This window comes from Suhomyces tanzawaensis (genome assembly GCF_001661415.1).
Source record: "Suhomyces tanzawaensis NRRL Y-17324 unplaced genomic scaffold CANTAscaffold_6, whole genome shotgun sequence".
NCBI classification, from domain to species: Eukaryota; Fungi; Ascomycota; class Pichiomycetes; order Serinales; family Debaryomycetaceae; genus Suhomyces; species Suhomyces tanzawaensis.
In genome coordinates, this window is record NW_017963641.1 from 364,294 (window position 1) to 389,419 (window position 25,126).

At 42.1% G+C, this 25,126-nt stretch overlaps 13 protein-coding genes and 1 non-coding gene across 14 annotated transcripts; 7 read left to right on the top strand and 7 right to left on the bottom strand.

The window, feature by feature from the left end:
- Positions 1-2,559: 2,559 nt before the first annotated feature.
- CANTADRAFT_54533 (U4/U6-U5 snRNP complex subunit) lies at positions 2,560-5,259 on the bottom strand (the record flags this gene model as incomplete). The annotated part of the gene is made up of 1 exon (XM_020210334.1): positions 2,560-5,259. One exon carries the CDS (start codon positions 5,257-5,259, stop codon positions 2,560-2,562), a length of 2,700 nt encoding a protein of 899 aa, XP_020062961.1.
- Positions 5,260-5,387: 128 nt separating this feature from the next.
- Positions 5,388-6,905, top strand: CANTADRAFT_91297 (ribosome biosynthesis protein; the record flags this gene model as incomplete). Its single annotated transcript, XM_020211800.1, has 1 exon — positions 5,388-6,905. The coding sequence occupies one exon, from the start codon at positions 5,388-5,390 to the stop codon at positions 6,903-6,905; it is 1,518 nt and encodes a 505-aa protein (XP_020062962.1).
- A 235-nt stretch (positions 6,906-7,140) lies between these two features.
- Positions 7,141-7,716, bottom strand: CANTADRAFT_54198 (uncharacterized protein; the record flags this gene model as incomplete). Its single annotated transcript, XM_020210295.1, has 1 exon — positions 7,141-7,716. The coding sequence occupies one exon, from the start codon at positions 7,714-7,716 to the stop codon at positions 7,141-7,143; it is 576 nt and encodes a 191-aa protein (XP_020062963.1).
- A 204-nt stretch (positions 7,717-7,920) lies between these two features.
- On the top strand, positions 7,921-9,891 carry CANTADRAFT_69014 (uncharacterized protein). The gene is made up of 2 exons (XM_020211000.1): positions 7,921-9,311; positions 9,357-9,891. Exons 1-2 carry the CDS (start codon positions 8,010-8,012, stop codon positions 9,849-9,851), a joined length of 1,797 nt encoding a protein of 598 aa, XP_020062964.1. The 5' UTR covers positions 7,921-8,009; the 3' UTR covers positions 9,852-9,891.
- A 60-nt stretch (positions 9,892-9,951) lies between these two features.
- CANTADRAFT_26867 (uncharacterized protein) lies at positions 9,952-11,401 on the bottom strand. Its single transcript, XM_020207914.1, has one exon. The coding sequence runs from the start codon at positions 11,293-11,295 to the stop codon at positions 10,189-10,191; it is 1,107 nt and encodes a 368-aa protein (XP_020062965.1). The 5' UTR covers positions 11,296-11,401; the 3' UTR covers positions 9,952-10,188.
- A 72-nt stretch (positions 11,402-11,473) lies between these two features.
- CANTADRAFT_91300 (uncharacterized protein) lies at positions 11,474-12,214 on the top strand (the record flags this gene model as incomplete). Its single annotated transcript, XM_020211801.1, has 2 exons — positions 11,474-11,554; positions 11,576-12,214. 2 exons carry the CDS (start codon positions 11,474-11,476, stop codon positions 12,212-12,214), a joined length of 720 nt encoding a protein of 239 aa, XP_020062966.1.
- On the bottom strand, positions 12,178-14,375 carry AGM1 (phosphoacetylglucosamine mutase). Its single transcript, XM_020208245.1, has one exon. The coding sequence runs from the start codon at positions 13,992-13,994 to the stop codon at positions 12,402-12,404; it is 1,593 nt and encodes a 530-aa protein (XP_020062967.1). The 5' UTR covers positions 13,995-14,375; the 3' UTR covers positions 12,178-12,401.
- CANTADRAFT_26870 (uncharacterized protein) lies at positions 14,132-14,751 on the top strand. Its single transcript, XM_020207915.1, has one exon. It carries the CDS (start codon positions 14,213-14,215, stop codon positions 14,660-14,662), a length of 450 nt encoding a protein of 149 aa, XP_020062968.1. The 5' UTR covers positions 14,132-14,212; the 3' UTR covers positions 14,663-14,751.
- A 32-nt stretch (positions 14,752-14,783) lies between these two features.
- On the bottom strand, positions 14,784-16,694 carry KAR9 (Kar9p; the record flags this gene model as incomplete). Its single annotated transcript, XM_020208591.1, has 1 exon — positions 14,784-16,694. A coding segment is annotated over one exon (1,911 nt), but the record flags the coding sequence as incomplete, so codon positions are not given.
- A 439-nt stretch (positions 16,695-17,133) lies between these two features.
- DIM1 (putative dimethyladenosine transferase) lies at positions 17,134-18,093 on the top strand (the record flags this gene model as incomplete). Its single annotated transcript, XM_020210376.1, has 1 exon — positions 17,134-18,093. The coding sequence occupies one exon, from the start codon at positions 17,134-17,136 to the stop codon at positions 18,091-18,093; it is 960 nt and encodes a 319-aa protein (XP_020062970.1).
- A 70-nt stretch (positions 18,094-18,163) lies between these two features.
- Positions 18,164-20,050, bottom strand: CANTADRAFT_54359 (uncharacterized protein; the record flags this gene model as incomplete). The annotated part of the gene is made up of 1 exon (XM_020210318.1): positions 18,164-20,050. The coding sequence occupies one exon, from the start codon at positions 20,048-20,050 to the stop codon at positions 18,164-18,166; it is 1,887 nt and encodes a 628-aa protein (XP_020062971.1).
- Positions 20,051-21,514: 1,464 nt separating this feature from the next.
- CANTADRAFT_55146 (MFS transporter) lies at positions 21,515-22,759 on the top strand (the record flags this gene model as incomplete). The annotated part of the gene is made up of 1 exon (XM_020210409.1): positions 21,515-22,759. The coding sequence occupies one exon, from the start codon at positions 21,515-21,517 to the stop codon at positions 22,757-22,759; it is 1,245 nt and encodes a 414-aa protein (XP_020062972.1).
- A 105-nt stretch (positions 22,760-22,864) lies between these two features.
- Positions 22,865-25,056, top strand: MLH3 (mismatch repair protein). Its single transcript, XM_020207916.1, has one exon. The coding sequence runs from the start codon at positions 22,886-22,888 to the stop codon at positions 24,980-24,982; it is 2,097 nt and encodes a 698-aa protein (XP_020062973.1). The 5' UTR covers positions 22,865-22,885; the 3' UTR covers positions 24,983-25,056.
- CANTADRAFT_t208 lies at positions 25,044-25,116 on the bottom strand. The gene has a single exon. It is a non-coding gene; the product is annotated as a tRNA-Ala (tRNA).
- Between the last annotated feature and the right edge of the window lie 10 nt (positions 25,117-25,126).

The window sequence follows — 25,126 nt, forward strand, 5'->3', positions numbered from 1 at the left end:
GTTGAGTCTAGTGGTCGTGAGGATCCTTTAAGGCGCACCGATCATTGGGGTCACGTGATACGTTTCAAGGACGAGGCTTTACCAACTATTCCATCAAAACTCAATATAGGCGTGTTGAAGTTGGATCCTTGTATTCTGCCAGCAGTTACATGCTTTGGGGTTTTGTGTATATAATAAAAACCTGATAGCAGAATTGTTTTAAATTTATACAGATTATTCAAATTCTAGCAACAAACGAATGATGAAATTGTTGAAGCTGCTTTGACTCAAAAATGCTTTCCCGGATCAAGAGCCACAATCCTCTGGTTATCACGCACTGTTTTGAAGATGCCACAATAGAGAATTCATCGTTTGGATGCTTGCCTTACTGATTGATCACAATCACGAAAGTCACGTGATGACTCAAAACAAACATCGTAACTTGAACTCAAACTGCCACCACTTAGACCACGCAGAATGGATAGCGTACATTCGTCACCATTTGTGGAAAATCCCCGGAGGTCTCTCAGTAGGGACTCGGAAGGTATATTGAATGAAGATTCAGGCATAAATCACCGTCAAATAATATCAAATTTGAAGTTTCAATTGGAATCAGCAAAGATCGAGAAGAAGCTCCTTGAGCAGGACAAAGCGTCAATAGAGAAAAGATACAACGAACAACTTACCAAGAAAGGTGAGGACTACAACAAACTAAAGAAAGATTTTGACTATTTGTATGAGGAGAAGAAATCGGCCGATTCGAAGTTCGATAATCAAGCTCAGATATACTCCACTAAGATAAAGGAACTCAATGATACAATCAAAACATTAAAGCAGGATAGATCTAGCAATTCAAGTGAATATCGAGAACTTGAAGGAAAGTTCAATCGAAATATAAGGAAATTTGAACAGCTAAGATCAGATTTAAATTATCAACTTCAAGCCAATGACGAACTAGTTTCTCGAATGAAAGGAATGCAGAGTACCATTGACAAGCTCCAAACCTCAAATGACGAGTTGATTGATAACTTGAACCAAATTTCTGCTAAATCAAAGGATGTGACGTCTAGAGATAATCATTTAGAAAACTTACAGATAAAGAACTCAAACCTTTTGAAGACTAACTCTCAATTACAACTAAAAATAGACAAGTTACTACAAAACAAAACATCAGTCGAATTATTGAAACAAAAGAATATCTCTTTGATGAATAAGATTGAATATCTCGAAGGGATTGAGGAGAAATGTTGCAAATTAGAAATTGAGAATTTAGAAGTAAAGAATGAGTTTGAAAAATACTTCAAGGTAATTGTTGAAACTATCAAAGATGAAGGAGAAAGTGACGCAAGCTCAAAGATAAGCAAGTTTTTATCTAAATTCAAAGAACTTCAGTATCAATCTGTTGTTCTCAGAAGTGAAAACGAGGAAATCAAGGGAGAATTAGATAATGTGGCACAATTGATTGATTCTCTAAAAGTTGATATAGAGACTAATGAAGGCATCACAATTGAGCTCAAATCAGACATCAACTTGAAGGATGAAAAAATCCAAAAGTTAGAAAAGCAGAAAATGCTAAACGCAAAGGAGATAGAGTTTTTGAGAAACCTGTTAGCACAACTAGACAAGGAGTTTAAGGAAAAAACTGATAACAAGGCAACTGAACAGTATTTGCAAAATTTGGAAAAGCTAGTTGATGAATATAAGGGCGAAATAAACAGTTTGCAAAAGCAAATTGAAGATTCAAGGAAAGAGGTACAATTGCCACCCAATAAGAGAACCAAAACTGATATTGGCAGATCTTCCTTCAAGATGAATGAAGATTTGTTAAGGGAAAATACACAGTTGAAAGTTTCTATCCAAGAATACGAATCCAGGATTAAATCGTTAGACCAAATCAACAGCTCTTTGCAACAACTTAATACCAAAAAACAACAATTACAAGTACTTCAACTTAAGTCAAATCTCTTGAATAAGGATCAGGTGGTTAAGCAAGCTACTCTCGATGCTCTCAAGAAAGAAAATGAAGATATGATCAAACATTACGTCCATAAAAACTTGCCAGAGAATCACATGATACCAAAATCAATATTTGAAAGACAAGAAAATGACAAGGCACTCTTGCAGCAAAAGATTGAACAACTTACCAAGCGGATCCAGCGACTCACAACTGCATACACACAGAAAAGTAAGGATATTTTGAATACTATTTCCAAGTATTTTGGTTATTCATTAGAGTTCATACCAAGTTCAGTAAATCCTAATGATACCTCGTCCAGAATAAAGTTGACTTCAAGATTTGCCAACAAAGAAAGTACCGGTGGGTCTTCCTATGTTGTCATAGATATTGATACCAAATCATTGAAGGCATATGGAAACGCTGAATTCAAGGAATTGTACGTCGAATTACTGAGCACGTACGATAAGAACCAAATCCCCTGTTTCTTGAGTGCGCTAAATTTAAAGCTTTCTGAGAGGTATAGGTCGAAGGCTGAAGGTGTATAATATTATACTACTTTACACTATTGTACAATTATATGACGTATTTAATTGGGAGATGAATTAATTTGACCTTGACGTCTATTAGCTTTTCAATACTTCTGTCTCGGTCAACTGTAGCAAGTCTTTTGAAGTTTTGTCAAAATTATCTATTTTTTTGGCAACTTGACACCATACCCTTCCTTTATTGATGTCTTCGGAACTCTCTTCAAACTTCTTCAACATTTCTTCAAGTTCATTCTTCGTCCCATAACTTTTCAAGAAGCAATAGAGCCAAGTCCAAGAATCACCATTCTGATTATCTCTTGCCAAACTTCTTTCAAACCATGACCTTGCCTTGGAAAATTTACCTTCATACCAGAAAAATTTTCCAATACTTAGTAAAATGAATGAGTCGTTATCAGTTGCTTTCAAAGCATCGAGAAATGCATTCTTCCTTTGGGAAGATTTTGTGATTAAGGATAGATACTGATACCAAATTAATGATGAGCTCGGCAAAATCTTTAGTGCCTTATTGGTTAATTGTCTGGCAGTGATCAAGTCATTATTTCTTCTTTCAAGACATATTTTTGTATTCCATATCTCCTCGCTATCTGGAATAGCCAATAATGCTCTATCCAATGTGGATCTGGCTTTGATAAGAACTTTCAAATACACCTCATCAATATGAGCCATAGATACCCATAGTTCAGGAGAAGGAGGACAAAGCTTGATACCAGTATCTAAAGTCTCTCTTGCCTTGTCAATATCATTATCTTGGAGTAGAATTTGTGATCTTTGAAGATAAAGCTTATAGGAATTCGGAAATAGCTCAAGTGCCTGTTCAGAAAGTTCTAATAGCTTTTGAGATTCGCTTGGTCTGAGAAACCTCAAGAGATGAATGTACTTATACCATATTCTTGCGTTAGACTTTGGGATCTTATTAATTGACTCAAGTGATAATCTCTCCGCGTTATTGTAATTGAATGTCTTTACTTCCAACTTAATGCTTGCCATCCAAAGCTGTTCATTAAAGGGCAAACGCTCTAAACCTTGCTTGAGAGTTGATCTTGCTGATTCAATATCATTCTTGAGTTTCCAATAATCTTTGGAGCACATCAATGTGAGAATTTCCTCCTTAGGATTCAACGCTATTGCTTGCTCATAAAACTCAAATAACTGATTTAAATCATCCGATAATTTTAACGCATCAAATAATTCTATCCAGTTCTCAACATTATTGGGGTACTTTTGGATCAAATATTGATATATGAACTTCGCAGTTGCCACATGAGTGTTTTTGGTTAACAAATGGGCATCCTTGAACCAATACAGAAATTTTTCTGGTAAGTCTATTCTTTCATCGTTGCTTAGTATGTTGGTTACGATAGCCTTGCACGTCTTAAGATACCCTTCTGCTTCTGCTTTTGAGGCTTCATTTATCCAATCAGACCTTAATATTTTATTCTCACCTGCAGAAGTCAACCATTCTTGTACATTGAGGGAGTTTCCGTACATTTCTTTAAATGACTTGTCAACCATTTTTATCAATTTCTGATCTTCAATATTATCACTTTCTCCTTCCTCAAGTTTGCATGCAGTTAACCAAACATTGAAGTTACCTTTCAAAGCTTTTCTTGCCTTATTTAAAATAGACTTGGACTCTGAGTAGTCTGAAAGATTGATAAGCAACAACCAGAACTCCCACTCACCTGGACATAATTCTACTGCTTTTGTTAACAACTTCTTGACATCTTCGTTTTCCGTTTCGAAGTTGATTAACTCTCTCCATAATCGGACACTTGTGGGTATGTTCTCCAACCCTTTCATTAATATTTTTCTTCTCGACATTATATCAGAAGAGTTTTCCAATTCAAATGCTTTCAACCATAGCTTTTCCGACTTGGGATTGAAGTTCAATGACTCAGTTACTATTATCTTTGATATCTTGAGACCATCATTAGTTTTTAAATGAATACGAATATTCTCAAGCCAAATATCCTCATTTCGGGGACATTTTTTACAGCCTTCCACAATTAAGTTTTTGGCTAGTTTGTTATTCTTTGCTTGCTCCTCTAAACGTGCGGATGCGATCCACGAATTTGGTTTATTAGGTTCTGTCTTTCGCAATGAGGAAAGAATCAATCTCCCTTTCTTGATATCTGCAAATTGTTGATCAGTCTGTTCAGGCTCAGTCTCAACTAAGTCTACGGTTTCATGTACAGTGCCAATCAACCCGTCGAGCTGCGTACTCAACACTTTATCTCTGGCTTCAGAGATGGACTGGAAATCAGTAGGCGTATTATTTGCCGAAGAACCTGCTATCACGCTATCGGGAACTGCGTAAAATCTTTGTTGTTGTTGTTCCAATAACCTGGTTCTCTTGTTCCTTCTGGTCAAATCTCCTACTTCAGGCAAATTTTCCCATTGGTCGTCAGTAATTGTAGCAAGTCCTCTTTTCAAATCAGCAAAGTTGCCCTCCACAATTGATGAGTCCTCAAGTGTAACAATCTCATTGTTGCGTTTGTTTTTTGTTTTCAATCTTCTCTCGACTTCATCATATATTCTATCAGCTTCTTCGTCCTCTTTATCTTTCGATGCTCTGGTAAGGAGACCATCCTCTTCGTTAAATTTTCCACCTATCTCTATACCATCGTCCTCATCATCACCCTGGTTGATTAAAAATCCTGGTTGCACCCTTGAGATCGCGGTATTTGCACTTGTTGTAAATCCAACTGCACCACGTCCCACGCCAGGAACGTAGCCAGGCGGAGGCTCTTGGTCTAGAAACGCTCTTTTATCCATTGAATGGGTATATAGATAGAAGTGTGCTTCAGTTTCGAAGTATATCCCACGTGAGAATGGTCACATGACCAAAGGTGCGATGGGTATATTCGTGATGTGAAATTTTTTATTCTAGTCTTTATCATACAATGTCTAAAAGATCGGCCTCTGACGATTTGGCTGGCGAAGGCAGCAACTCTGCCATCAAGACCAGCAAGGATTCCTTGCCAAAAAGCAACGGTGCTCAAGGAGAAAATGACATAGATATGGGAGAGTTCGAAGACCCCTATGGAGATGACTTTGAAAGTGATGGAGAAATCATAGAATTGGACGATAACGAAGACGAAGATATGGATGAAGAGGCTGCTAACAAAAAGATTGAGGAATTGGAAAATGCTGAAGAAGCACAACCGGAACCAACCATCTACTTACCTCATAAATCTAAGCCATTGGGTCCAGATGAAGTGTTGGAAGCTGACCCTAGTGTCTATGAAATGTTGCACAATGTCAATTTGCCATGGCCATGTTTGACCGTTGACGTCTTGCCAGACAAGCTCGGTAACGAAAGAAGAACCTACCCAGCTTCTGTGTATCTTACTACCGCCACTCAAGCATCTCGTAACAAGGACAATGAGTTGATCACCATGAAATTATCTTCTTTAGCGAAGACTTTAGTCAAGGATGATGATGACGAAGACAATGATGAAGATGAAGACGACAACGATGACTCAGATCCAATCATGGACAGTGAATCCATCCCATTGAAGAACACCACAAACAGAATCAGAGTTTCGCCTCACTCCCTCGAGACTGGTGAATATTTGACTGCTACCATGTCTGAAAACGGTGAAGCATACATTTATGATTTGAGCTCTCAAGTCCAAGCATTTGACACTCCAGGTTACATGATCCCAAAAAATGCCAAGAAGCCAATCCACACTATCAGAGCTCACGGCAATGTCGAAGGCTATGGTTTGGACTGGTCTCCATTAATTAACACCGGTGCTTTATTGACAGGTGATTTATCCGGTAGAATCCACTTGACCTCCAGAACAACATCCAACTGGGTCACCGATAAGACTCCATTCTTTGCATCTCAATCTTCCATTGAAGACATTCAATGGTCCACTGGTGAAAACACTGTCTTCGCCACTGCAGGTTGTGATGGCTATGTCCGTATATGGGATACCAGATCTAAGAAGCACAAGCCTGCTATTTCCGTCGTTGCCTCCAAGAGTGATGTCAATGTCATCTCATGGTGCGACAAGATTAATCACTTGTTGGCTTCTGGTCATGATGATGGTTCATGGAGTGTTTGGGATTTGCGTAACTTCAATGGCCAATCTACTCCAACTCCAGTTGCAAACTACGACTTCCATAAATCGCCAGTCACCTCCATTTCTTTTAACCCATTGGACGAATCTATCATTGCTGTTTCTTCCGAGGATAACACTGTTACTTTGTGGGATTTGGCTGTGGAAGCAGATGACGAAGAAATTGCAGCTCAAAGAAAAGAATTACAAGAATTACATGATATTCCTCCTCAATTATTGTTTGTTCACTGGCAAAAGGATGTCAAGGATGTCAGATGGCACAAGCAAATCCCTGGATGCTTGGTATCTACTGGTGGTGAGGGATTGAACATTTGGAAGACTATTTCTGTTTAGTAGTGAGGGGTGCATAGAATGTATATTAGTTTAATTGAACAAGTGAGCTAGTAAGCTAGTGAACGATCTTGAAACAGCCGTAGCAACTGAAGCAGTGTAGTGATGCAGTCTTCTATCGAGGCATTGAACAATGAAGTTATTGATTGCATCTTGAGTTGATTGTGAACTGTGAGTTGCTTGATATACTTCAGTCAATAGCAGAATTCCCATTTGGTGAAGTCGGGACAAGATCTGATTAGTACCTGCTAGATCTCGCCTTTTCGAGCTGGTTGACTTTAATACTCAATTGCCTCAACTTTTCGTTTGAATCCAACCAAAACTTGTTCTCCTGGTTCATTAGATTCACATATTTTTCTAGAACTACCATACTTTTCAAGGTTAAGAGGTATACCTTCTCAGAGATGGCTTTGAGTTCCCCCTTCCGTTGCTGTATATGCACATAAATGTCGTTGAAGTTGTATACTTTGTCTTGACTGGATTCAATGTAGTTGATTAACCGATTGGTGTCTAGGGACGCTAGCTGCATATAATTATTGTATGCTTCTTTGATGGCAGGTTCTTTTAATAGAACCACTCTTTTCTTTATTTCATACTCGACGGAATCTTTTGTTTCTTTCTCCTGTTCTTTAAAGAGGTTGTTTTTCAATCCGTGCTCAACTACTAGCCTGTCTAGCTGAAGTAGCTCTTGATTCTCCTTATAAATCTTCGATAAATGTACCTGTAATGCCAGTATCTGGTGCCGTATCGTATCTTTATTACCGCTTTGTTCAAGGACAACCTCGAGCTTGTCCACTCTATCTATGATTTCCATGATGGCTTCTGATTCTATGGCTCTATGACAAGACAGACGATTGCAGGGTGTAAAGCATTTGCAGTAAGGTAATTGTGACAAAATGGTTGTCAGCTGGTAGTATTGGGGTCGTCCTTCTTCTGATAGTGGCCTTGGATTGAAATGCTGAGGGTGTGTTTACTTCTGCTCCGCGAAGTTGATCTACAAATGGATTTCAAGATGAGACGCAGGTAGCGCTAGCTCATGTATACTCCAGTCAAACACCCATTCTTCTACACCAAAAAGTGACCAACACTCAAAACAGTTCACACCCAATGTCCAAACGCCAGATTGAAAACACCAGTGATAGTGACTCCGACTCCGACGATGTTCTAGGGCCGTCATTACAACCATCAGTCACCAAGGACGCGAAGGGCCCTACCACCAAGAGGAAAAAAAGAACAGTGGTTATCGACGACTACAACTTATTCAACGAGTATTACAACTACTCATACAAGAACGAGTCCAGGATCACCAGTTTGGCAAAGACCCCCGATGATACGCTCATTGTCACCGGATTCCGCAATGGAATGGTGAAATTCTGGCAGAAGGATCAGCAAGATGTCAAAAGTTCGGTGGTGCAGAAGGACAACGAGGACGAAGACGATAGATATGGGCAACTCAAATGTGTCAAGCAATTTCTAGCCCACCCCGACTGCGAAGTGAGGCAGCTCCTTGTAAACCAAGATGGCCTGAAGCTAGTGAGTGTGGGCGAAAATGATGCAACTCTCAAGGTGTTCGACCTTAAGTCATTGGATATGATCCAAGTCTTGAATACTGACTTCATCCCGAACACCAGAACCAGCGAAAGCAACTGCTGGTTTTATACGAACAATGAAGAGAAGTTGTTAGTCAATGATCAAGACTCAAATAAAATGGTGGTTATGACTGAGGAAGAAATCGAAATGATTGACTCGCCACATAAGCACCCGATCCATTGCATGTCCTTTAACTCGAAGTACCAGTGCTTCTTATCTTCAGATATAAGAGGAATTCTAGAGTATTGGTCTCCTTCCACTCGTACTCTACCCGATGGTATCAGCTTCCAGTACAAATCGGAGACTGATTTATTTGAATTGGTAAAGAGCAAATCGAAGCCCTCCTCTATTTGCTTCAGTGAAGACCAACAAATGTTTGCGACTATCTCATACCCTGATAACTTCATCAGATTATTCAATTTCAAAACAGGAAAGTTAATCAAGAAACTAGACGAGTCGCATGTTTCTACTGTAAAGATGAACCCTTCCAGTTTTGATTTTGAAAAATATGCCAATTCAAGGAATATTTTGTTTGATAAAAACGACAAGGTTTTGATTTATCCTTCACTTCAAGGCATTAAAATATTGAACCTACAAACAAATAAATTATTGAAAGTGATAGGAACAATTGACCAAGATTCGTCGTTTTTACAATTCAATCAACTACGTCTATTCAAAAGACTGAATGTTGAAAAGTTTAGTCTGGATATGATCTCGTCTAATAATTCTATTATTCAATCCCAATTGATAAGGAGACCTTTGATCATATCATCTTCCATAAATTCCAACTGTCTATACATTTTTGGCAACAAGAAGAATGTTACGGAAAGAGATTTTGATTTCTCAGTAAAGAACAAATCCAAGAGTAGGAATTCATCACCAAAAACTGAATACTCCAAAGTTGTTCTCCACACCACACTTGGAGATATCAAGATAAGTCTTTTTGAGAAATTGACCCCCAAAACAGTCGAAAACTTTGTAAAGTTGTGTCAAAAAAAGTATTACAATAATGTAATCTTCCACAGAGTAATAGAAAACTTCATGATTCAAACAGGAGACCCATTAGGAGATGGTACTGGTGGTGACTCAATTTGGGGAGGCCACTTCAAGGATGAGTTCAACCACCTTTTGAATCATTCCAAACCGTTCATGGTAAGCATGGCCAATGCGGGGCCCAATACAAATGGTTCCCAATTTTTCATCACTACTGAGCCTGCCCAGTTTTTAGATAACAAGCATACCATATTTGGAGAGGTTATTGAAGGGTTTGACACGGTGAAAAGTATTGAAAAGGTCCAGACCGATGAAAGTGATAAACCGCTTGACCAAGTGGCTATTCTATCAACTTCATTAAGCTGAAAAAAAAAAAAAAACCAGCTTCAAAATTAAGGATAAAGTTAGTCTGAAGGCACTTATACATATTGAATGCCTACTTTTGTAGTATCAAACATTAAATAATTCCCCGAGCCCAACCATTGCTTGAAATACTCATTATAACCTTATAAAGTGCATCTCGTTCATGAATAAATAATTTCCGATACGTTTACTTTTCTATTAACCTATACCGAGAACCATTCTTGATGGACTCATTACGTACTGCAGTACGACAAAGAGTCATTGTAGTTATTTCTGCATTCAATGCAGACTACAGAAAGCCTCTCCGGAGTGTAGGAATACACTCCCTACCAAACATGCACTATTCCTCTTCGCTGCTACTCATATCATCGTCTTGTGATTTCTTTCCTGCCCCAATGAGGTCTCTTAAGCTCATAGGCTTTTGATTTGATGCTGAGTTTGAGTAGGTATCTGAATATGAACCTCGAGAAGGTTGGGTGTCGTTCTCTTCCACATTAATTTTGATACCTGGAAACTGGTAATCGTCAAAATCGCTCTCATCCGAGTCGAATTTGATACCGTTGTCCGCTTGGGGCTTTTCTTCGAAGCTGAGTTGGTCCTCAGATGATTTGGACTCTTCTTCTAAAACTTCCTGTAATTGATCTTCAAGATCTTTAAAGTCGTCATCAATATCCATCGAATCATCCCTATCTGCCCGCTCGATGATAGGTGCAGATTTCACTTTCTTTGAACGCTTTGTTGGGGCTTTAGGCTGGGTTTTTTGCCCAGCCAGTATCTTCGGCCTAGTTTCCTTATCAGGAGTTGGCTTTGAAATCTTTTTCACGGGAGGTTTCTTACTGGCTCGTGGTTTTGGCTCGTCGAATTCAAAGTCATTCAAGTCGTCGAAGTCGCTCTCGCTGATTATTGGCTCGCCTTTCTTTGGTTCGGGTGTGTTATTCGCGGTGGGCGGTCTCTTTGCCGATAGAGACGAACGAGATGAAGGATTATTGGGGGTTGTGGGAGCTGCCAGGGTAGCAGGCGACTTTTCTTTCTTTCGGTTCATGCGTTTTGTCTCTTTCTCCACCACGTCCTTCTCCCACTGATCAAGCTTTGTCTGTAGCTTGGATGCATTTCTGGACTTGCTAAACCTGATGGTACTGTTCAACCGTTTCAACAGGACGGTACTGGCTTGTGCAGGGTTGTAGGTGAGGTAGAAGGCGTCGTTTCCGCGATGTTTCTGGGTCAAGCCCTCAAAAATGATCGGCTTCTCGGGGCCCTCGTTTGAATTGGCTTTCAACAAGCACTCCTGGTCATTCTGGTATAATCGCAACGGCTTGGTCTGGTCCATCAGATCTGGCACGAAGCCGTACCGTATTGCGATGTTCTCCGACTCGTTGATGGGCGCTATGGTGGAGATGTTGAGGAGCTCATTTAGATCTATCTCGTACTCTCCGTCTGCCAAGGACATGGTAGGAGGGGGTTGGTGTTGATGGTAGGCTGGACTGAAGATGGGATCTGCTTGGGTACTCCCTTTTAGTGTTGGGCTATTCTGGTGTTGGGCTATTGCGTAAAGTGGGAGTTATCTGATTGCAGTGGGATCTTTTTTGAGAACCCCATGCAAATGGAAATTCTCACTATGGCACACCATGGGAATATTCACCAAGGATGAGGGAGAAAACGGCAATAAGACGGCAGCTCGAGAGCTGCTGCCGCCAGCACTGCCAGAGGTAGGCCTATTCCATCCACAGGTGCTTCTTTTGACGGCAGGCACCACCACGTCGTTGTTCGTGGGGTACCAGCTCTTTCGTCGGTTTCTGAGAATCCGAACATACCTTGATCTTACCTCCAGCATCATCGAGAAGCAGCGTCCACTATACGGAAGAGTCACCAGGGTAGGAGACGGTGACAACTTCAGGTTCTACCACACGCCTGGTGGAGCGCTACTTGGCTGGGGCTGGTTACGAGAAGTGCCCACTGGCAGAAAGCTCAAGGACGAGACGTTGATGATAAGACTCTGTGGCGTGGATGCCCCTGAGCGAGCCCACTGGGGCAATCCAGCACAGCCCCACTCGGAAGAGTCGTTGCAGTGGCTCCGCCAGTACGTGATGGGCCGCAACGTCACCATCACACCGTACCTGATCGACCAGTACAAGCGGGTGGTGGCTCGGGCACAGGTGTGGAAATGGACGGGAAGGAAGGACGTGAGTGCCGAGATGTTGAGAGGTGGCTACGGCATGGTGTATGAGGGTATGATAGGAGCTGAGTTTGGTGACAACGAGTCGTGGTACCGTCGACTCGAGGCCAAAGCCAAAAAATCGAAAAAGGGAATATGGGGCTTAAGCAACCTAGTGACTCCAGGCGAGTATAAGAAAGAGCATCGAGCATAGATTGTATAGACATTGAGCAATCGCCAAATGGTGGTGTTAGGGTCCGTTACAATACCGCATAAACAAAATAAGAATATTGAGCAATCAGCCTGATGGTTGTGCTAGCACTGTAGGGTCTGTCGCTACAATTCCGCATAATCGAAATAAGAACATTGATCTACACGTACCTATATAGAAGATAGAAGAATCACTTCACCAACTCGCCGACGAGTCTGGACAATTCTTCCACGTTCTCCTTGGTGTCGGCTTCCGCATACACTCTGACGGCGTCCTCGGTTCCCGAAGCCCTAACGAAGGAACGACCACTAGCATACTTGGCCACCAACGCGTCGATCTGGTCCTGAACACCAGCTGGCTCGACCAACGTTCTCTCGGCATTAGTGGTCTTGAACGCAGATCTATCGGCAACAATCACCTTGGTCAACTTGTTTGGCAAATCCTGGTAAGACTTATCCCAATCTTCTGGCGACAAGTCCAAATAGTGCAAGATGACTAACACAGCCAACAAGTCCGAAATGGCATCACCCACAGTTTGGTTGATTAATTGAGTAAATTGTCTCAATACCTCAATCGACTCCTCTTCCTTAGGTTTGCCAGCTTGGTAAGCAAATATCTTGGCTTCTGCTTCGGGTGAGAAGATCACAGTACCATGACCGTTAGCTTCAAAGTAGACCCCAATGTCGAAGTTTTCAGCTTCGTGGTGCAAATGCTTGACACCAGTAGGAGTACACCTGACTGGGATCTTGAGCACATCTTCAACATACTTCGTAGAAGATCCATTGGCATATGCAGTTTGAATGACCCCGATGTTCAAGTCCAAACTGTCGATATTCTTGAATAATTGTTGGAAAAACAAAGCAATCAAGGTAGACAATTTATCACCGTCCAACAATCTGAATTGACCAGTTGGAAGTTGGTAGTATGCAATCAATCTATCAGCATCCCCATCGAACGAGGCGTATAACTGGTTGGCCTTTGGGGTGTCAACGTTCTTGGGCAATCTCTGATTAGTCTTGACGTAATCGGCACCACAATCGTAGTTCAAAAGATTGGGAGTCTTGTAATCAGCGTTGACCAATGTATATGAAATTTCTGCAGATAAGTAGTTGTCAATCAAATCAGCCACCTTTGGCGCACCAACACCGTTGGCTGCGTCTATGGTGATGTCTATTTTTGAGTCCTTAAGTTTGAAGATGTTCTTGAAAGCCTGTGCCATTTTGGAGTAGTAGCCAGTTTCAGATGGCTCGCCAAACTTGGGATCATTCAATGTCCTGGTGATGTAGTGCAATTGGGGAGTGGTGAATAATCCATAATCTTCGACGCTACTGTTTGGCAAAGAGTTGACACCATCAATGGATGCCTTAGTTAATGCGGGACTGGACTCTCTGGAGTCCATGGCAATCACAACGTGTGCCTTTTCATTCAAATCAATATTGAGTTCCCTACTGATCTCGTTGATAGTGTTCAACAACTCACTGTGACTCAGGTTGGCAATTCTGGTGGCATAACCTTCCCATTTGGTTTCTAACATACTGCCATATGGATCCACCACCTTGACACCATTGTCCTCGAAATGGTTGTGCGATGCGGTAACCATTACTCCAATAGTTTGGCCCTTGAAGAACTTTGATCTTAATGCTGCAACAATACCCACGGTGTAATTGACGTAATCTAAGCTAGTTGCCTTCATTCTGAACCCTGCGGTTCCGTAGACGAACTTGATTCCATCTGGCTTAGGGTGCGATGGAAGATACTTGTTTAACAATTGTTCAGTAGACATAATGGTGATACTTTGTAAAGCGGCAGTTCTATTTTAGGCAAATGGTTTTGTTGATCGAGAGGGGTCACGTGGTACAAACATCCATGATTTCTCCTGGTAAAACCAGAACATTCTCACATCGAAACTCAATCACGTGGTTTGCAAACACTACCAGATCTTTCCACCAACTGGAGAGCCTTATTTCACATTCGTATCATTCTCAACCATCATTTACGCATATGTCTAGAAAACCAAGCAAGTTCGACAACTCATCATTCCACAAGGAAGGTAAGATTGTTTCCATGACCACAGGCGATGTGGAATCTCGCCCGAAACCGAAGCCCAAGGACTCCGAGTTCATCCAGGAACTTGTGGAAACTGGAAAGGCCAACTGGAAGAAGGCCCCGGCAGCCGTCAAAACGAGATACAGAGGAATCTACTTGATTCTCTTCTCTATTCCGTTCATTGTCATACCGTCCATCGAAATGTACAGAAGACTCGAAGGTAAGTCTACCAAGAAGATTCAGCAAGGAGAGTTATTGGAGGGACAAACCGTCCGTAAATATGACGAATCAGAAAAGTGGAAGGTAGAAAAGGAGAGCTGGATGTACAAATTGTTCGGAAGGGACTTTTTCTTGGATGGTTTCACCAGTAAAACCATGACCAAGGAAGAAAATGCTAAGAAATAGTCAGTGGGTCTATTTATTTACGAATAAACGAAGTAATGAGAACTTTGGCCAGGGCCTATGTAGTTTATGCAGTTTGAGGAGCCATACGACGAGTTCATATCTGTTTATCGAGAATAGACCTCACCAAGTTATGGTCATCAAATCGTGACCCTAAGGATGAAAAGGGCCTTTCCACAGATATATGATAATTCTTGTCGTATGTTAACTTAGGAACTTTCATCTCCAGTAAAGATGGAGATATTGATGTCCGATAGTTTCTGTGGAAGCCACCCAATAAGCCTTCTTCGTTATCAAGAGCCCGCTTGAACGTGGAAGGAGACCGTAAGGGCGATCCGAGGTGTCTCGATTCTCTCTTCGTATGCAATGGTGATTTAAGTTGTTGCCTTTCAGGTGATTGAAATACTGGGTGATCAGGGCTAATTGTTGGAAGCATACTTGGCTTTTCGGAGTATTTCTTTTTGAGTACCCGCAACCCACTCTGAATGTAGTCCGATTGTATCATTGGTATTCTACTAGCCTTTTGCGGTAAGTTATTGCAAAGGTCACTTAAGAACCTCTGGGCATTGAATTCTCTAGCCAAAGTATCCTCCTTTTTGACTTTTAGTCTGGAAATGCTGGAGTTTAATGAGTCAATATCCATCTTGAGGTTTGGAGACTTAACAACTAATGTCAATTCATCGTCATCCTCATTTTCGTATAAGGGAGTGTTAGTTAATGCTAGTGAGTATCTTAATTTCTTCGTCCTGTAGTTGTTACTTAGGTTTTTGGTTCTATCCTTCTTCTGAATACTGAATGGAATTGCCGTAGTTTCAATATCAAGTCCAAGGTCAAGTCCCAACCCCACTTTTTCCCTCTGTGGAGGTGTACTGGGTCTGTTATTGCATTCTTCATTTCTAGGATTTTCAGCTCTGGGTGTACTGGATGCAGAAACAGATCTTGGTGTTCTGCTTCTGACTGGAAGGGCCAATGCATCGTTAACAGACTGCCACTTAGGAAGTAGGATATCGTTGAACTTGGATGCCAATGGTTTCTCATAAATAATCGATTCTTTGAAGGCTTTGTCAATGAGAGTGATTGCATTGGAACACAACTTGTATGTGCTATTTAATTCCTGTGAAATCCTAGGAGATTGATTTTTGGGGGTACCAGTGATCATTAACTCACACTTAGTGTTAATTTCATTTATCAAAAACTCAAACAATTCGTGCCACTTTGTGTCCAAGCAGTCCCGCTTTAATATTGATATTTCCTTGTTCATGGCTTCCCACTTAGAAACCAAGTTGTCGTGTTTCGTGCTAATATCTAGTCTAGCTTCAGGAAAGGAAGTACCTAACATTTTGTTGAATTCCTCTATTTGAAAAGGTAAAATTCCAAGTGAGATAGAAAGTGGCTCAAGTCTTTGGAGAAGAGCTAAGTAATTATCGTAAAAAGTGTCATCAAAGTCGTTAAAAGTTGGTAGTCTCATTGACCTCATGGAGTCATTAGAGGTATTAAAAGCTAAGTCATTAATCCTCATCTTGGTGATCACATTCTCTAGGTCATATTCTGGTTTGCTGGACGATATTTTCCACTCGGCAAGGCCAGAAAAGGAAACCATGCACAGATCTATTTCGGCCTCCAAGGACTTTATAACCATCCTATCAATTTCTGTGAATCTTACAGCAAAGTTAACGTGCTTTCTCAATGTGGATACGTGTTTTTTGATATCCACCAAGAGGTTACTTGTATCTTCAAGTTTCGCAAGCAATAGAGATGCAATGCTTGGGTCCTCTAAATGGCCTGTCACGTCCAAAAGGTCGGCAATGAGTGAGTCGATTTCCTCCATTTTCTGAAGTAGATTCACGACTGCCTCCTTACCATCAAAGTACCACCTCAATTGCTTTGAGGTTGGCGAGTCATTCAGGGGTCCCACTACCGCCATCAACTCCTCCAAGTACTGGTATAAGTCATCCACTGTCTTGTTGATCTTGAAGAGCTCATATTGTTTGATGGGATTGTCTGCAGATGGTAGGGTGACTACATCCATAAAGGAAAATGAGATTTCCAGTAGCTCAAGGGATAAACTGTCAGACATAGGGGCTGTTATTCATAGGGAGGTGCCTCGTGGCCTGCGGAGGTTCTTAAGTGGCCTGTTGATTGCTGAAACGGCTAGTGGAGTCTTGTGAAACACACCCTTCACTTATGCACGCCACAAATAACAAACGCGTTAATAAGGAGCGGAGTTAGGAATAAGTTGCCTCGCGCGTCTTGCAGACCCGTAATTTGATGTAGGAAGGGTTGTTGTACCGCCTGTATCGGCTAGATCAGGTCGTCTAAATCCAAACAATAGTTCCAATCACAACCAGATTTGTGACACATGCATGACACGTGACCCTTCTCTGCTGTTGCCGAGACACCCCAAGTGGGCGCACACTACCCTCCATCTCGATCAAAATTTGGCGATGAGATCAACCTCAGATAGCCAGGTCAATATGCCCAAAGCACCCAACAAGAAATTCACCACATCTTCGAATGGTGGTGCCACCGTGTCTGCTGAAAAGCATATGAACTCTGTTTTCAAGTTTAACACCAACTTGGGCCAGCACATCTTGAAGAACCCATTGGTGGCCCAAGGTATCGTGGATAAAGCTGGCATCAAGCCCAGCGACATTGTGCTTGAAGTTGGTCCAGGTACCGGTAACTTGACTGTGAGGATTTTAGAGCAAGCCAGAAAGGTTGTTGCCGTGGAAATGGATCCCCGTATGGCAGCAGAATTGACCAAGAGAGTCCATGGAACTCCTCAACAAAAGAAGTTGGAAATATTATTGGGAGACTTTATGAAGACCGAGTTGCCTTACTTCGATGTCTGTATCTCCAATACCCCATATCAAATCTCGTCCCCCTTAGTGTTCAAATTGTTGAACCAACCAAGACCTCCAAGAGTGAGCATTTTGATGTTTCAGCGTGAATTCGCCTTAAGATTGTTGGCTCGTCCTGGTGACTCCTTGTACTGTCGTTTATCTGCAAATGTCCAAATGTGGGCTAATGTCACTCATATCATGAAGGTCGGTAAGAATAACTTCCGTCCTCCACCTCAAGTTGAATCTTCTGTGGTTCGTATAGAAGTAAAGAACCCAAGACCCAATATCGATTTCAATGAGTGGGATGGATTGTTGCGTATTGTTTTCGTCAGAAAGAACAAAACTATCGCCGCCGGTTTCAAATCCAATAACGTGCTCGAAATTTTGGAGAAGAACTACAAAACTTTTTTGGCTACCAACGACGACGCCATGGTCGATGACAAAGCATCTATGACCGATGTTGTCAAGAGCAAGATTGAACAGGTCTTAACTGAGACCGGCTTCTCTGACAAGAGAGCATCTAAGTTGGATCAAACTGACTTCTTGAAGTTGTTGTACGCTTTCCATCAAGTTGGTATTCATTTTGCATAGCCTCAGGCCCTATATTTCTTTGTACATTAGTTAATGATATCTAATAAATTATAAATAGACCGAATACCCTTTATCTTCTCTTTGTGGCCTTGGTAAGGTCTTTCTCAACCACTTCACCAACACCTCCCATTTCTTCCAAATTGTCTTCGGCAATGCTGACTTGCTCCCTTCTTTCCCAGAATCTACCTTCGCACAAGTCGAAAGCAGCCTTCTTCAAGTATTTACCCCTGGCCTCTCTGTTACTTGAAATGGCCCATTCTAAGAATTGGGCACCTGTTCTCACGTAGAATGCCCTCAAGCTTTCGAATGGCTTAGGATGTGGCAACCAAGGTCTTGGATCTGGAATTTCATCTTCCTCTTCCTCTTCTTCTTCTTCCTCTTCTGGTTCTTCATCGTCGTCGTCTTCGTCGTTTCCTTCCTCATCTTCCTCGTCCTCGTCTTCTTCGTCATCCTCTTCATCATATTCATCGTCAGAGTTCACTTCCTCCTTCTCTAACTCAGATAAATCTTCCCAGAAGACCTTGACACCATCTAGTTTACCCAAGTCAATCGCATAGAATGAGTCCAAATTAAACTCGGAATTTCCTCTTTCGAAAATACCACCATAGATGTACAAATGATCATCGACCACACATGTAGTGGCATTGAATCTAGGATGTGGGTATTGGTTCATCATCGGATACTCGACCATTTCTTCATCGAACTTTTCTTCTTGCTCTTCTAATTGCTTGAGCTTTTCGATCTGAGACAACTCACCAGCATCTTCCTCGTCATCTTCATCATTTAATTTGGCCTTAGCCAAAATGCTATTCAAGATGTCTTCCAAATCCTCGTCACGAGACTTGTTTTCTTTGACTTGTTGTTTCTTTGCTCTTCTTGGTTTCAATGTCAAATTGTACCATCTATTGGTCTCAATTTGGTAAGAGTACAATTGATTGTAAAACTCGGAGTCCAACTGTTCTTCACTTTCGTCGTAATCGTACACACCGCCGAACATTATTCCTCTATTCTTGTGGTACACTAAAGAGCACCCAACTCTGGGTGTTGGTGTTGCACCTTGTTTTCTTCTTCTTTCAAATCTTATGCTCTTTGGATCTGACTTCATCTTCAATAACCAACAATCGGTTAAAACCTTACCCTTCTGCAATCCCTTCTTGGCCTTGACCTTACAGTATCCACCGTACAAAACGACACCATCGGCATAAGGAATAAACGAATGACCGGATCTGGCATCAGGTATAGGATGGTTAGGTGGGAACTCGACTTGAGTCCATTTATAGGAAGTTATATCAAATAACCAGATGTCATTCAAATAAGTGGTTGATGAACCCAAATCACGGAATCCACCCGACAAGATGATGTAGTTTTTCCAAACAGCCAATCTATGACCTGATCTAGCACTAGGTCCCCTCTTTTGGTCGATTTTGGTCCACTCTTTGGTGTCCGCTTCCAAAATCCAAGTATCACCATAATGGTAAAAGGTAGACTGCTTTGGAGAAGAGAATTCTCCTCCAAACATCAACATAATACCAGATGGGTGAGAGCACATAGCATGGGACGATCTTGGCAATGGTGCATTCTTCGATACGATCTTTCTCCATGTGTCGTTGTCAATGGTGTAGGAAAACAATTCATTGTAGAAATGGGACTTGGTTCCATCATTACTTTCTCCACCAAACAAGATTAATTCACGCTTTCCGTGAGTAGGATTGGCAACTAATGTGGGATTCAATCTTCTAGAAGGTTTGCTGCAGACATCGATGTGAACTGCTTCGAACTGTTCTTGCTCTTTGGCGTATTGTGCCAAGATCTCATCGATATCTTGATCGTCTTCGTCTTCACCCAATTTTTTGGCGAGTTTCTTGTCCTTAGATTCTGCCTTAGATTGGTTCTTTTTCTGCTTTTCGGCAGTTCTGGCCTTCTTGGCCTCCTTGGACTTCTTATCTTTCTTGGCCATAATATCCGTTGATAGTGCTTATTCGTACAAACTTTTTCATGTCTGCACCGGACTATGTACAGGTGCGCTTTCGCAACCATTCAACCATAAATGCGGAGCCATGGGAAGGGAGGTATTACGGACACAGACTACGATACACCGATTCCGGAAGAGACTACAATTCAAGTCGTCGAAGAAAGTGAACCCATGGGCACAAAGTGAAGCGATACGGAAAAGATAAATTTATCAAACCAAGGACGGGTTTAGAAACAATCGCCTAAAGAGTAGGATTTATACCATTTCTGAATCTGGAGTTATCCACATTAAAGTACTCGTAACATATTAGTAGTCCAATACTTAAGGGAAATTTAGCTCAGAGGTTGAGTGGTTACTCCACTGGCGTAAGGGTTTAAAAGCACCGCGGGCCCAGAAACTTGCGTTTCGTCTGTTTCAGTAGGATGATGAATATTGCGGTCCACTTCAAATCACCATCCTTTTATTCCCCACAAGTGACAAACATATTATCTGGAGAAAGTGTCAGATAGAGTCACAAATCAGACTGTGCTCCTACAACTCTAAACATCCTTACTACAACTCTAGCACCCAGCTTGTTGCCGATTGGCGGCCCGCGTTGCTTCCGAAGTTGGTCCTGAGGTTAATTATGCTTACGCCCTGCATGCCCAGGTATACCTGATCCCAGATTGGACTGGTTTTACTGCCTTACATTGCCCCACTTCCTACGGAAGTTTTGCGATGAGCATGCAGGCGGGATCAAGTCGCGCCTCCACCCCGCGTGGAGACAATGACAAATCGAAAATATTTACGGAACTCTCTCCCGCACCATTTCTCTCGATACAACCAACCTATCGCAATCCATTGAGTAGTACTTCCCTAGTAGACAGACTCTTCGAAGCAACTCTACGGGGACTTGGCTCAAGTCCCCAATTTTTTGCCCTCCGGACTTTGTCCCCTCCTTCCCCATTTTCTGGGTATTCCATGCAACGGTAGGATTTTCGGTTTTCCGCAGTGAATTAACCCCACCAGCCGCCACCAGCACTTCAAGCATGTCTAGACTGAGGCGGGTGCAGGTTGTGCCTTCGGGAAAACCCCCAAATTGCGACCTGATCCCGAAAGGCACCCCACAGATTATAAAGCCGTTCGCTGTAGCATGAACTCAGTATAAGTACCTATAGGTTTCCGGTATTATCTGTGTCGAGTATGTCCATAAAGTCTGATAAGAAAGAGGACCAGGTGCATTCTTCCACCCAAGAGGTGGTGGAGACACCAATGGACGAAGCAGAAATATCCACCATGTCCTACTTCGAAAATACCTCTAAACCAGAAAAAAGACCACCTTTGGAATACCGTCCCAGTGAGCTTCACTTGGCTCCCAGACCAGAGAAAACTGCCGTTGAACAATTCGAACTTGCAAATGACACCGAAGCCGATGTGCTGAGTCCAGACTCCAGTTCAGAGCCGAGAAAAATGACGTTCACGTACCCATCCAAGAACTTGTACCGGTACATCACTGCCTGTTGCTGGGCCTTTTGTGCGGGATTCAGTGACGGTGCGGTAGGGGTGCTTTTACCGTACATCCAAATGCAATTCCACCTCTCCTACTCCAAAGGGGCATTGGTATGGCTCTCGACCTCCATCGGATACATCTTTGTGGCACTTCTTGCCAACCGTATCCATCAGACTCTTAAAAGAACGGCACTCGCTGTCGGATGCCTGTCCATGGTAATCATGGCGATCCTTGTCTCCTCCGGCGTCAACTATCCAGTGGTGGTGTTAGGGTTTTTCTTCAGTGGGGTCGGAACAGGTATAGTTATAGCCCAGCTAAACGTATTTGTCAGTAGTTTTGACAATTCGTCTGTAGCATTGGGATATTTCCATGGGATATATGGATTGGGGGCGTCGGTGTCGCCATTGGTTGCAACGGCATTTGTTGAGGCCGGGATCAGGTGGCATTATTTCTATATTATTTTGGCGATAGCCGTCTCGGTGTGTGCTGTGAACGCCTACTTTGCATTTGCTTATGGGGAAGACCAGCTCAAACAATTCGAACCTCCAGAAGCAATTGTTTCGGCGGTGGAAGCAAAAACCTTGACCAAAGAAGCTCTCAAAAACAAGGCCACCTGGATCAATTCGTTGTTCGTGTTATTCTACCAGGGCGCTGAGGTTGCCATGGGTGGATGGACCACTACCTATCTTCGTGATTACAGACACCACACCAGGGCCTCGATCGGATACGTCACCTCGGGCTATTGGTTCGGGTTGACGCTTGGCAGAATCTTCTTGACCAATGCAATGCACAGATGGACCGGTGCCAGAAGAGGAAACGCCATTCTTGCGTTGGGCGCCATCTTGTTTGTATTGCTCACATGGGTGATTCCTACCTTGGGGGTGGAAATTGTCACCATCACCTTAAGTGGTATTTTAATTGGACCCATTTATCCCTTGATGATCACATACGTGGCTCTGGAGGGTTTGATCCCTAGAAAGATTCAAGTCGTCTCGTTGACTATCACTTCGGCATTTGGGTCCTCGGGCGGTGCCTTGTTTCCCTTCATTGTAGGTTTGATTTCCCAATTTGCAGGCGCCTACGTGTTATTGCCTTCATTTATAACCATGTTCTCCATAATGTTGGTACTTTGGTTGTCCTTACCAAATGTAGCCTATAGAGGCCAAGAGAAGGGCATGGCTGGCTTCATCAAACGGATCTGGTGATATATAGATTAATGATAATATGATAATTATGACAATTTGCTTGTACTTCTTTCGCAGGGCAACTGGCCCAAAACGGAAGGTTGCGATTCATGATCCAAGAGTGATTCCAAATCCATCGAACATGATATGGCACCACAGATCGTCAAGCTAGATGACGCGTTACAGGAACTGTTACAGTCACAAGTGACAATCAGGACATATGAAGACGCCATCCGAGAGTTGGTGGAAAACAGTGCCGACGCAGGTGCCTCCGAGATCATCATCAAGCTAGACTTCCAATCGCTAAGTGTTTTAGTAAAAGATACCGGCACAGGAATTGCTCCAAGCGACCTAGCCAGTGTTGGAAGTAGATACCATACCTCCAAGTTCCACGAGAGGGACCAAATAATTACGACATTTGGGTTTCGGGGCGAGGCATTGCACTCATTACGTGCCATCAGTAATCTCACAATTGTCTCAAAACAAAAGGGCCTGAAGCCATACAAGTCATGGGATGGCTCAGTTGAACCCTTCGAAGAGCTCGAGCTTGCCAATTTCTTCCAGATTGGCGATCTCGGTGAGTCAGGTACCTCCGTTACCGTCACCAACCTCTTCTCAAGTGTGCCTGTCAGAAGAAAGCAACAGATGCAAGTACCTGAGTATAGGACAATTGAAAGCATCAAGCAATCTTTGCTTCGTGTTTTGTGCAGATACTCGGGTATTCGCATGGAAGTCTACAAGACTAACTACACTTTAAATGCCCTTGACTGCATCATTTTGATTGACCTGGGTATTAAGTCATCAGAGAAGTACTCATCTATAATAAGGAACTTGTTTGGAAAGTCAGTTTTACCTTCATTTGAGTCCATCAATTACACGTTCGATCCCTTTAAGCTCAGTGGAGTGATTGGAAAATCATGCATCAGTTCGAAATCTCATCAGTATATATTTATCAATGGAAGAGGCGTGATTCTTCCCTCAAATCAGTTGAAAGCGATCAACAGATGGCTCACTCAGACCATGCTTGATGCCAACGATTCAAGTCCGACGAAATCGAAGCGTCATTTTTACAAGTACCCCATTTTCTTGTTAAACTTCATCACCGAGACCAAATTGGAAGACTTGATTCATGACGATATCAGGGGCTTTTACTACAAGAATTCTGATGTGATCTTCAAAATGGTGGAAAGGGTCTTCGAACGTTTTCTTTCTTCACAAGGATACCAAGTCGAGAGGTTAAGCACGAGCATGCTTTTAAGTCCGGACCCCAGGGCAAAACGCACTAGATCTAATCCGACCTCACCCACTCGAAGGACTAATCCTAAAATTAGTTCTCCTAGTCGGCAAGGGTCTCCAACAAAAAATACGGTTTCAAATTTGAAGTATTTCCAAGCTTCACCTTCAATGAACCTTAAATGCAATCTGTTGAATCTTGCCCCACCAATGCCTAATTTTGAAAGTAGCAATCTTGTTAGCCCCAATCACTCTTGTGAAGATGAAGATGATACTTTGTATCCTGAGATACCAGTGGGATTTCAATTAAGTCGAAAAGATCTATTGCAAGGATATCATATTGTAGGTCAAGTTGATAGAAAATTCATTTTAATCAAGATCGATAACCCAACCTACAAGGAAGGTTCTTCACATTCACCAATTTTAGCGATTCTTGACCAACATGCATGTGACGAACGGGTAAGGATAGAAGGTTTACTTAAGGACTTTATATTGCAAGCACTAGACCCAAGTATAAATATACTGTTGAAGTTGGTCGATTCTATTCAAATTCGAGTCCTTGAAACAGAGCAGGAGTTGTTCACACGATTTGAGAAGAACTTAAACTCTTACGGAATTCGCTACCGTATTGTGGGTAATATGGTGATAATAACCCATTTACCTCATATAATCATTCAGAAGACTATGGATAATGAGTTCCTTAAATTCTGTTTAATTCAACACTTGTATGATTTGGACAATCAAATCAAGCAAGAGGACATAAATGTATCGAAAGATGAATGGTTTCGAATGGTTCAACATCTTCCCCGAATTATTGTTACGCTATTCAATTCCAAAGCGTGTCGGTCTTCAATTATGTTCGGCGACGAATTGAGCAAAAGTGACATGAATAACATGATACAGATGCTACAGCAGTGTCATTTGCCTTTCCAATGTGCCCATGGAAGACCCTCAATTACACCGCTAACAAATTTGGAAGGTCATGGATCCAACAGTAACCCTAGTATATAGAATTGAATTTCAAAAGAAACGTAGCATTTAAAAGTCTATAGGTGCAAAAACTTAAGAAAAATGGACGAGTCCGGAGTCGAACCGGAGACCTTTCGCATGCTAAGCGAACGCGCTACCAACTACGCCACACGCCCTGGAAAGAAA

Excerpts from the sequence above, each read along its gene's own strand:
- AGM1 (XM_020208245.1), bottom strand. The coding sequence starts at position 13,994 with ATGTCTACTGAACAATTGTTAAACAAGTATCTTCCATCGCACCCTAAG.
- CANTADRAFT_26870 (XM_020207915.1), top strand. The coding sequence starts at position 14,213 with ATGTCTAGAAAACCAAGCAAGTTCGACAACTCATCATTCCACAAGGAA.
- CANTADRAFT_69014 (XM_020211000.1), top strand. The coding sequence starts at position 8,010 with ATGTCCAAACGCCAGATTGAAAACACCAGTGATAGTGACTCCGACTCC. Across the intron at positions 9,312-9,356 it reads TTTTTGGCAACAAGAAGAAT|AGTAGGAATTCATCACCAAA; the intron begins GTTACGGAAAGA and ends AACAAATCCAAG.
- CANTADRAFT_26867 (XM_020207914.1), bottom strand. The coding sequence starts at position 11,295 with ATGTCCTTGGCAGACGGAGAGTACGAGATAGATCTAAATGAGCTCCTC.
- MLH3 (XM_020207916.1), top strand. The coding sequence starts at position 22,886 with ATGGCACCACAGATCGTCAAGCTAGATGACGCGTTACAGGAACTGTTA.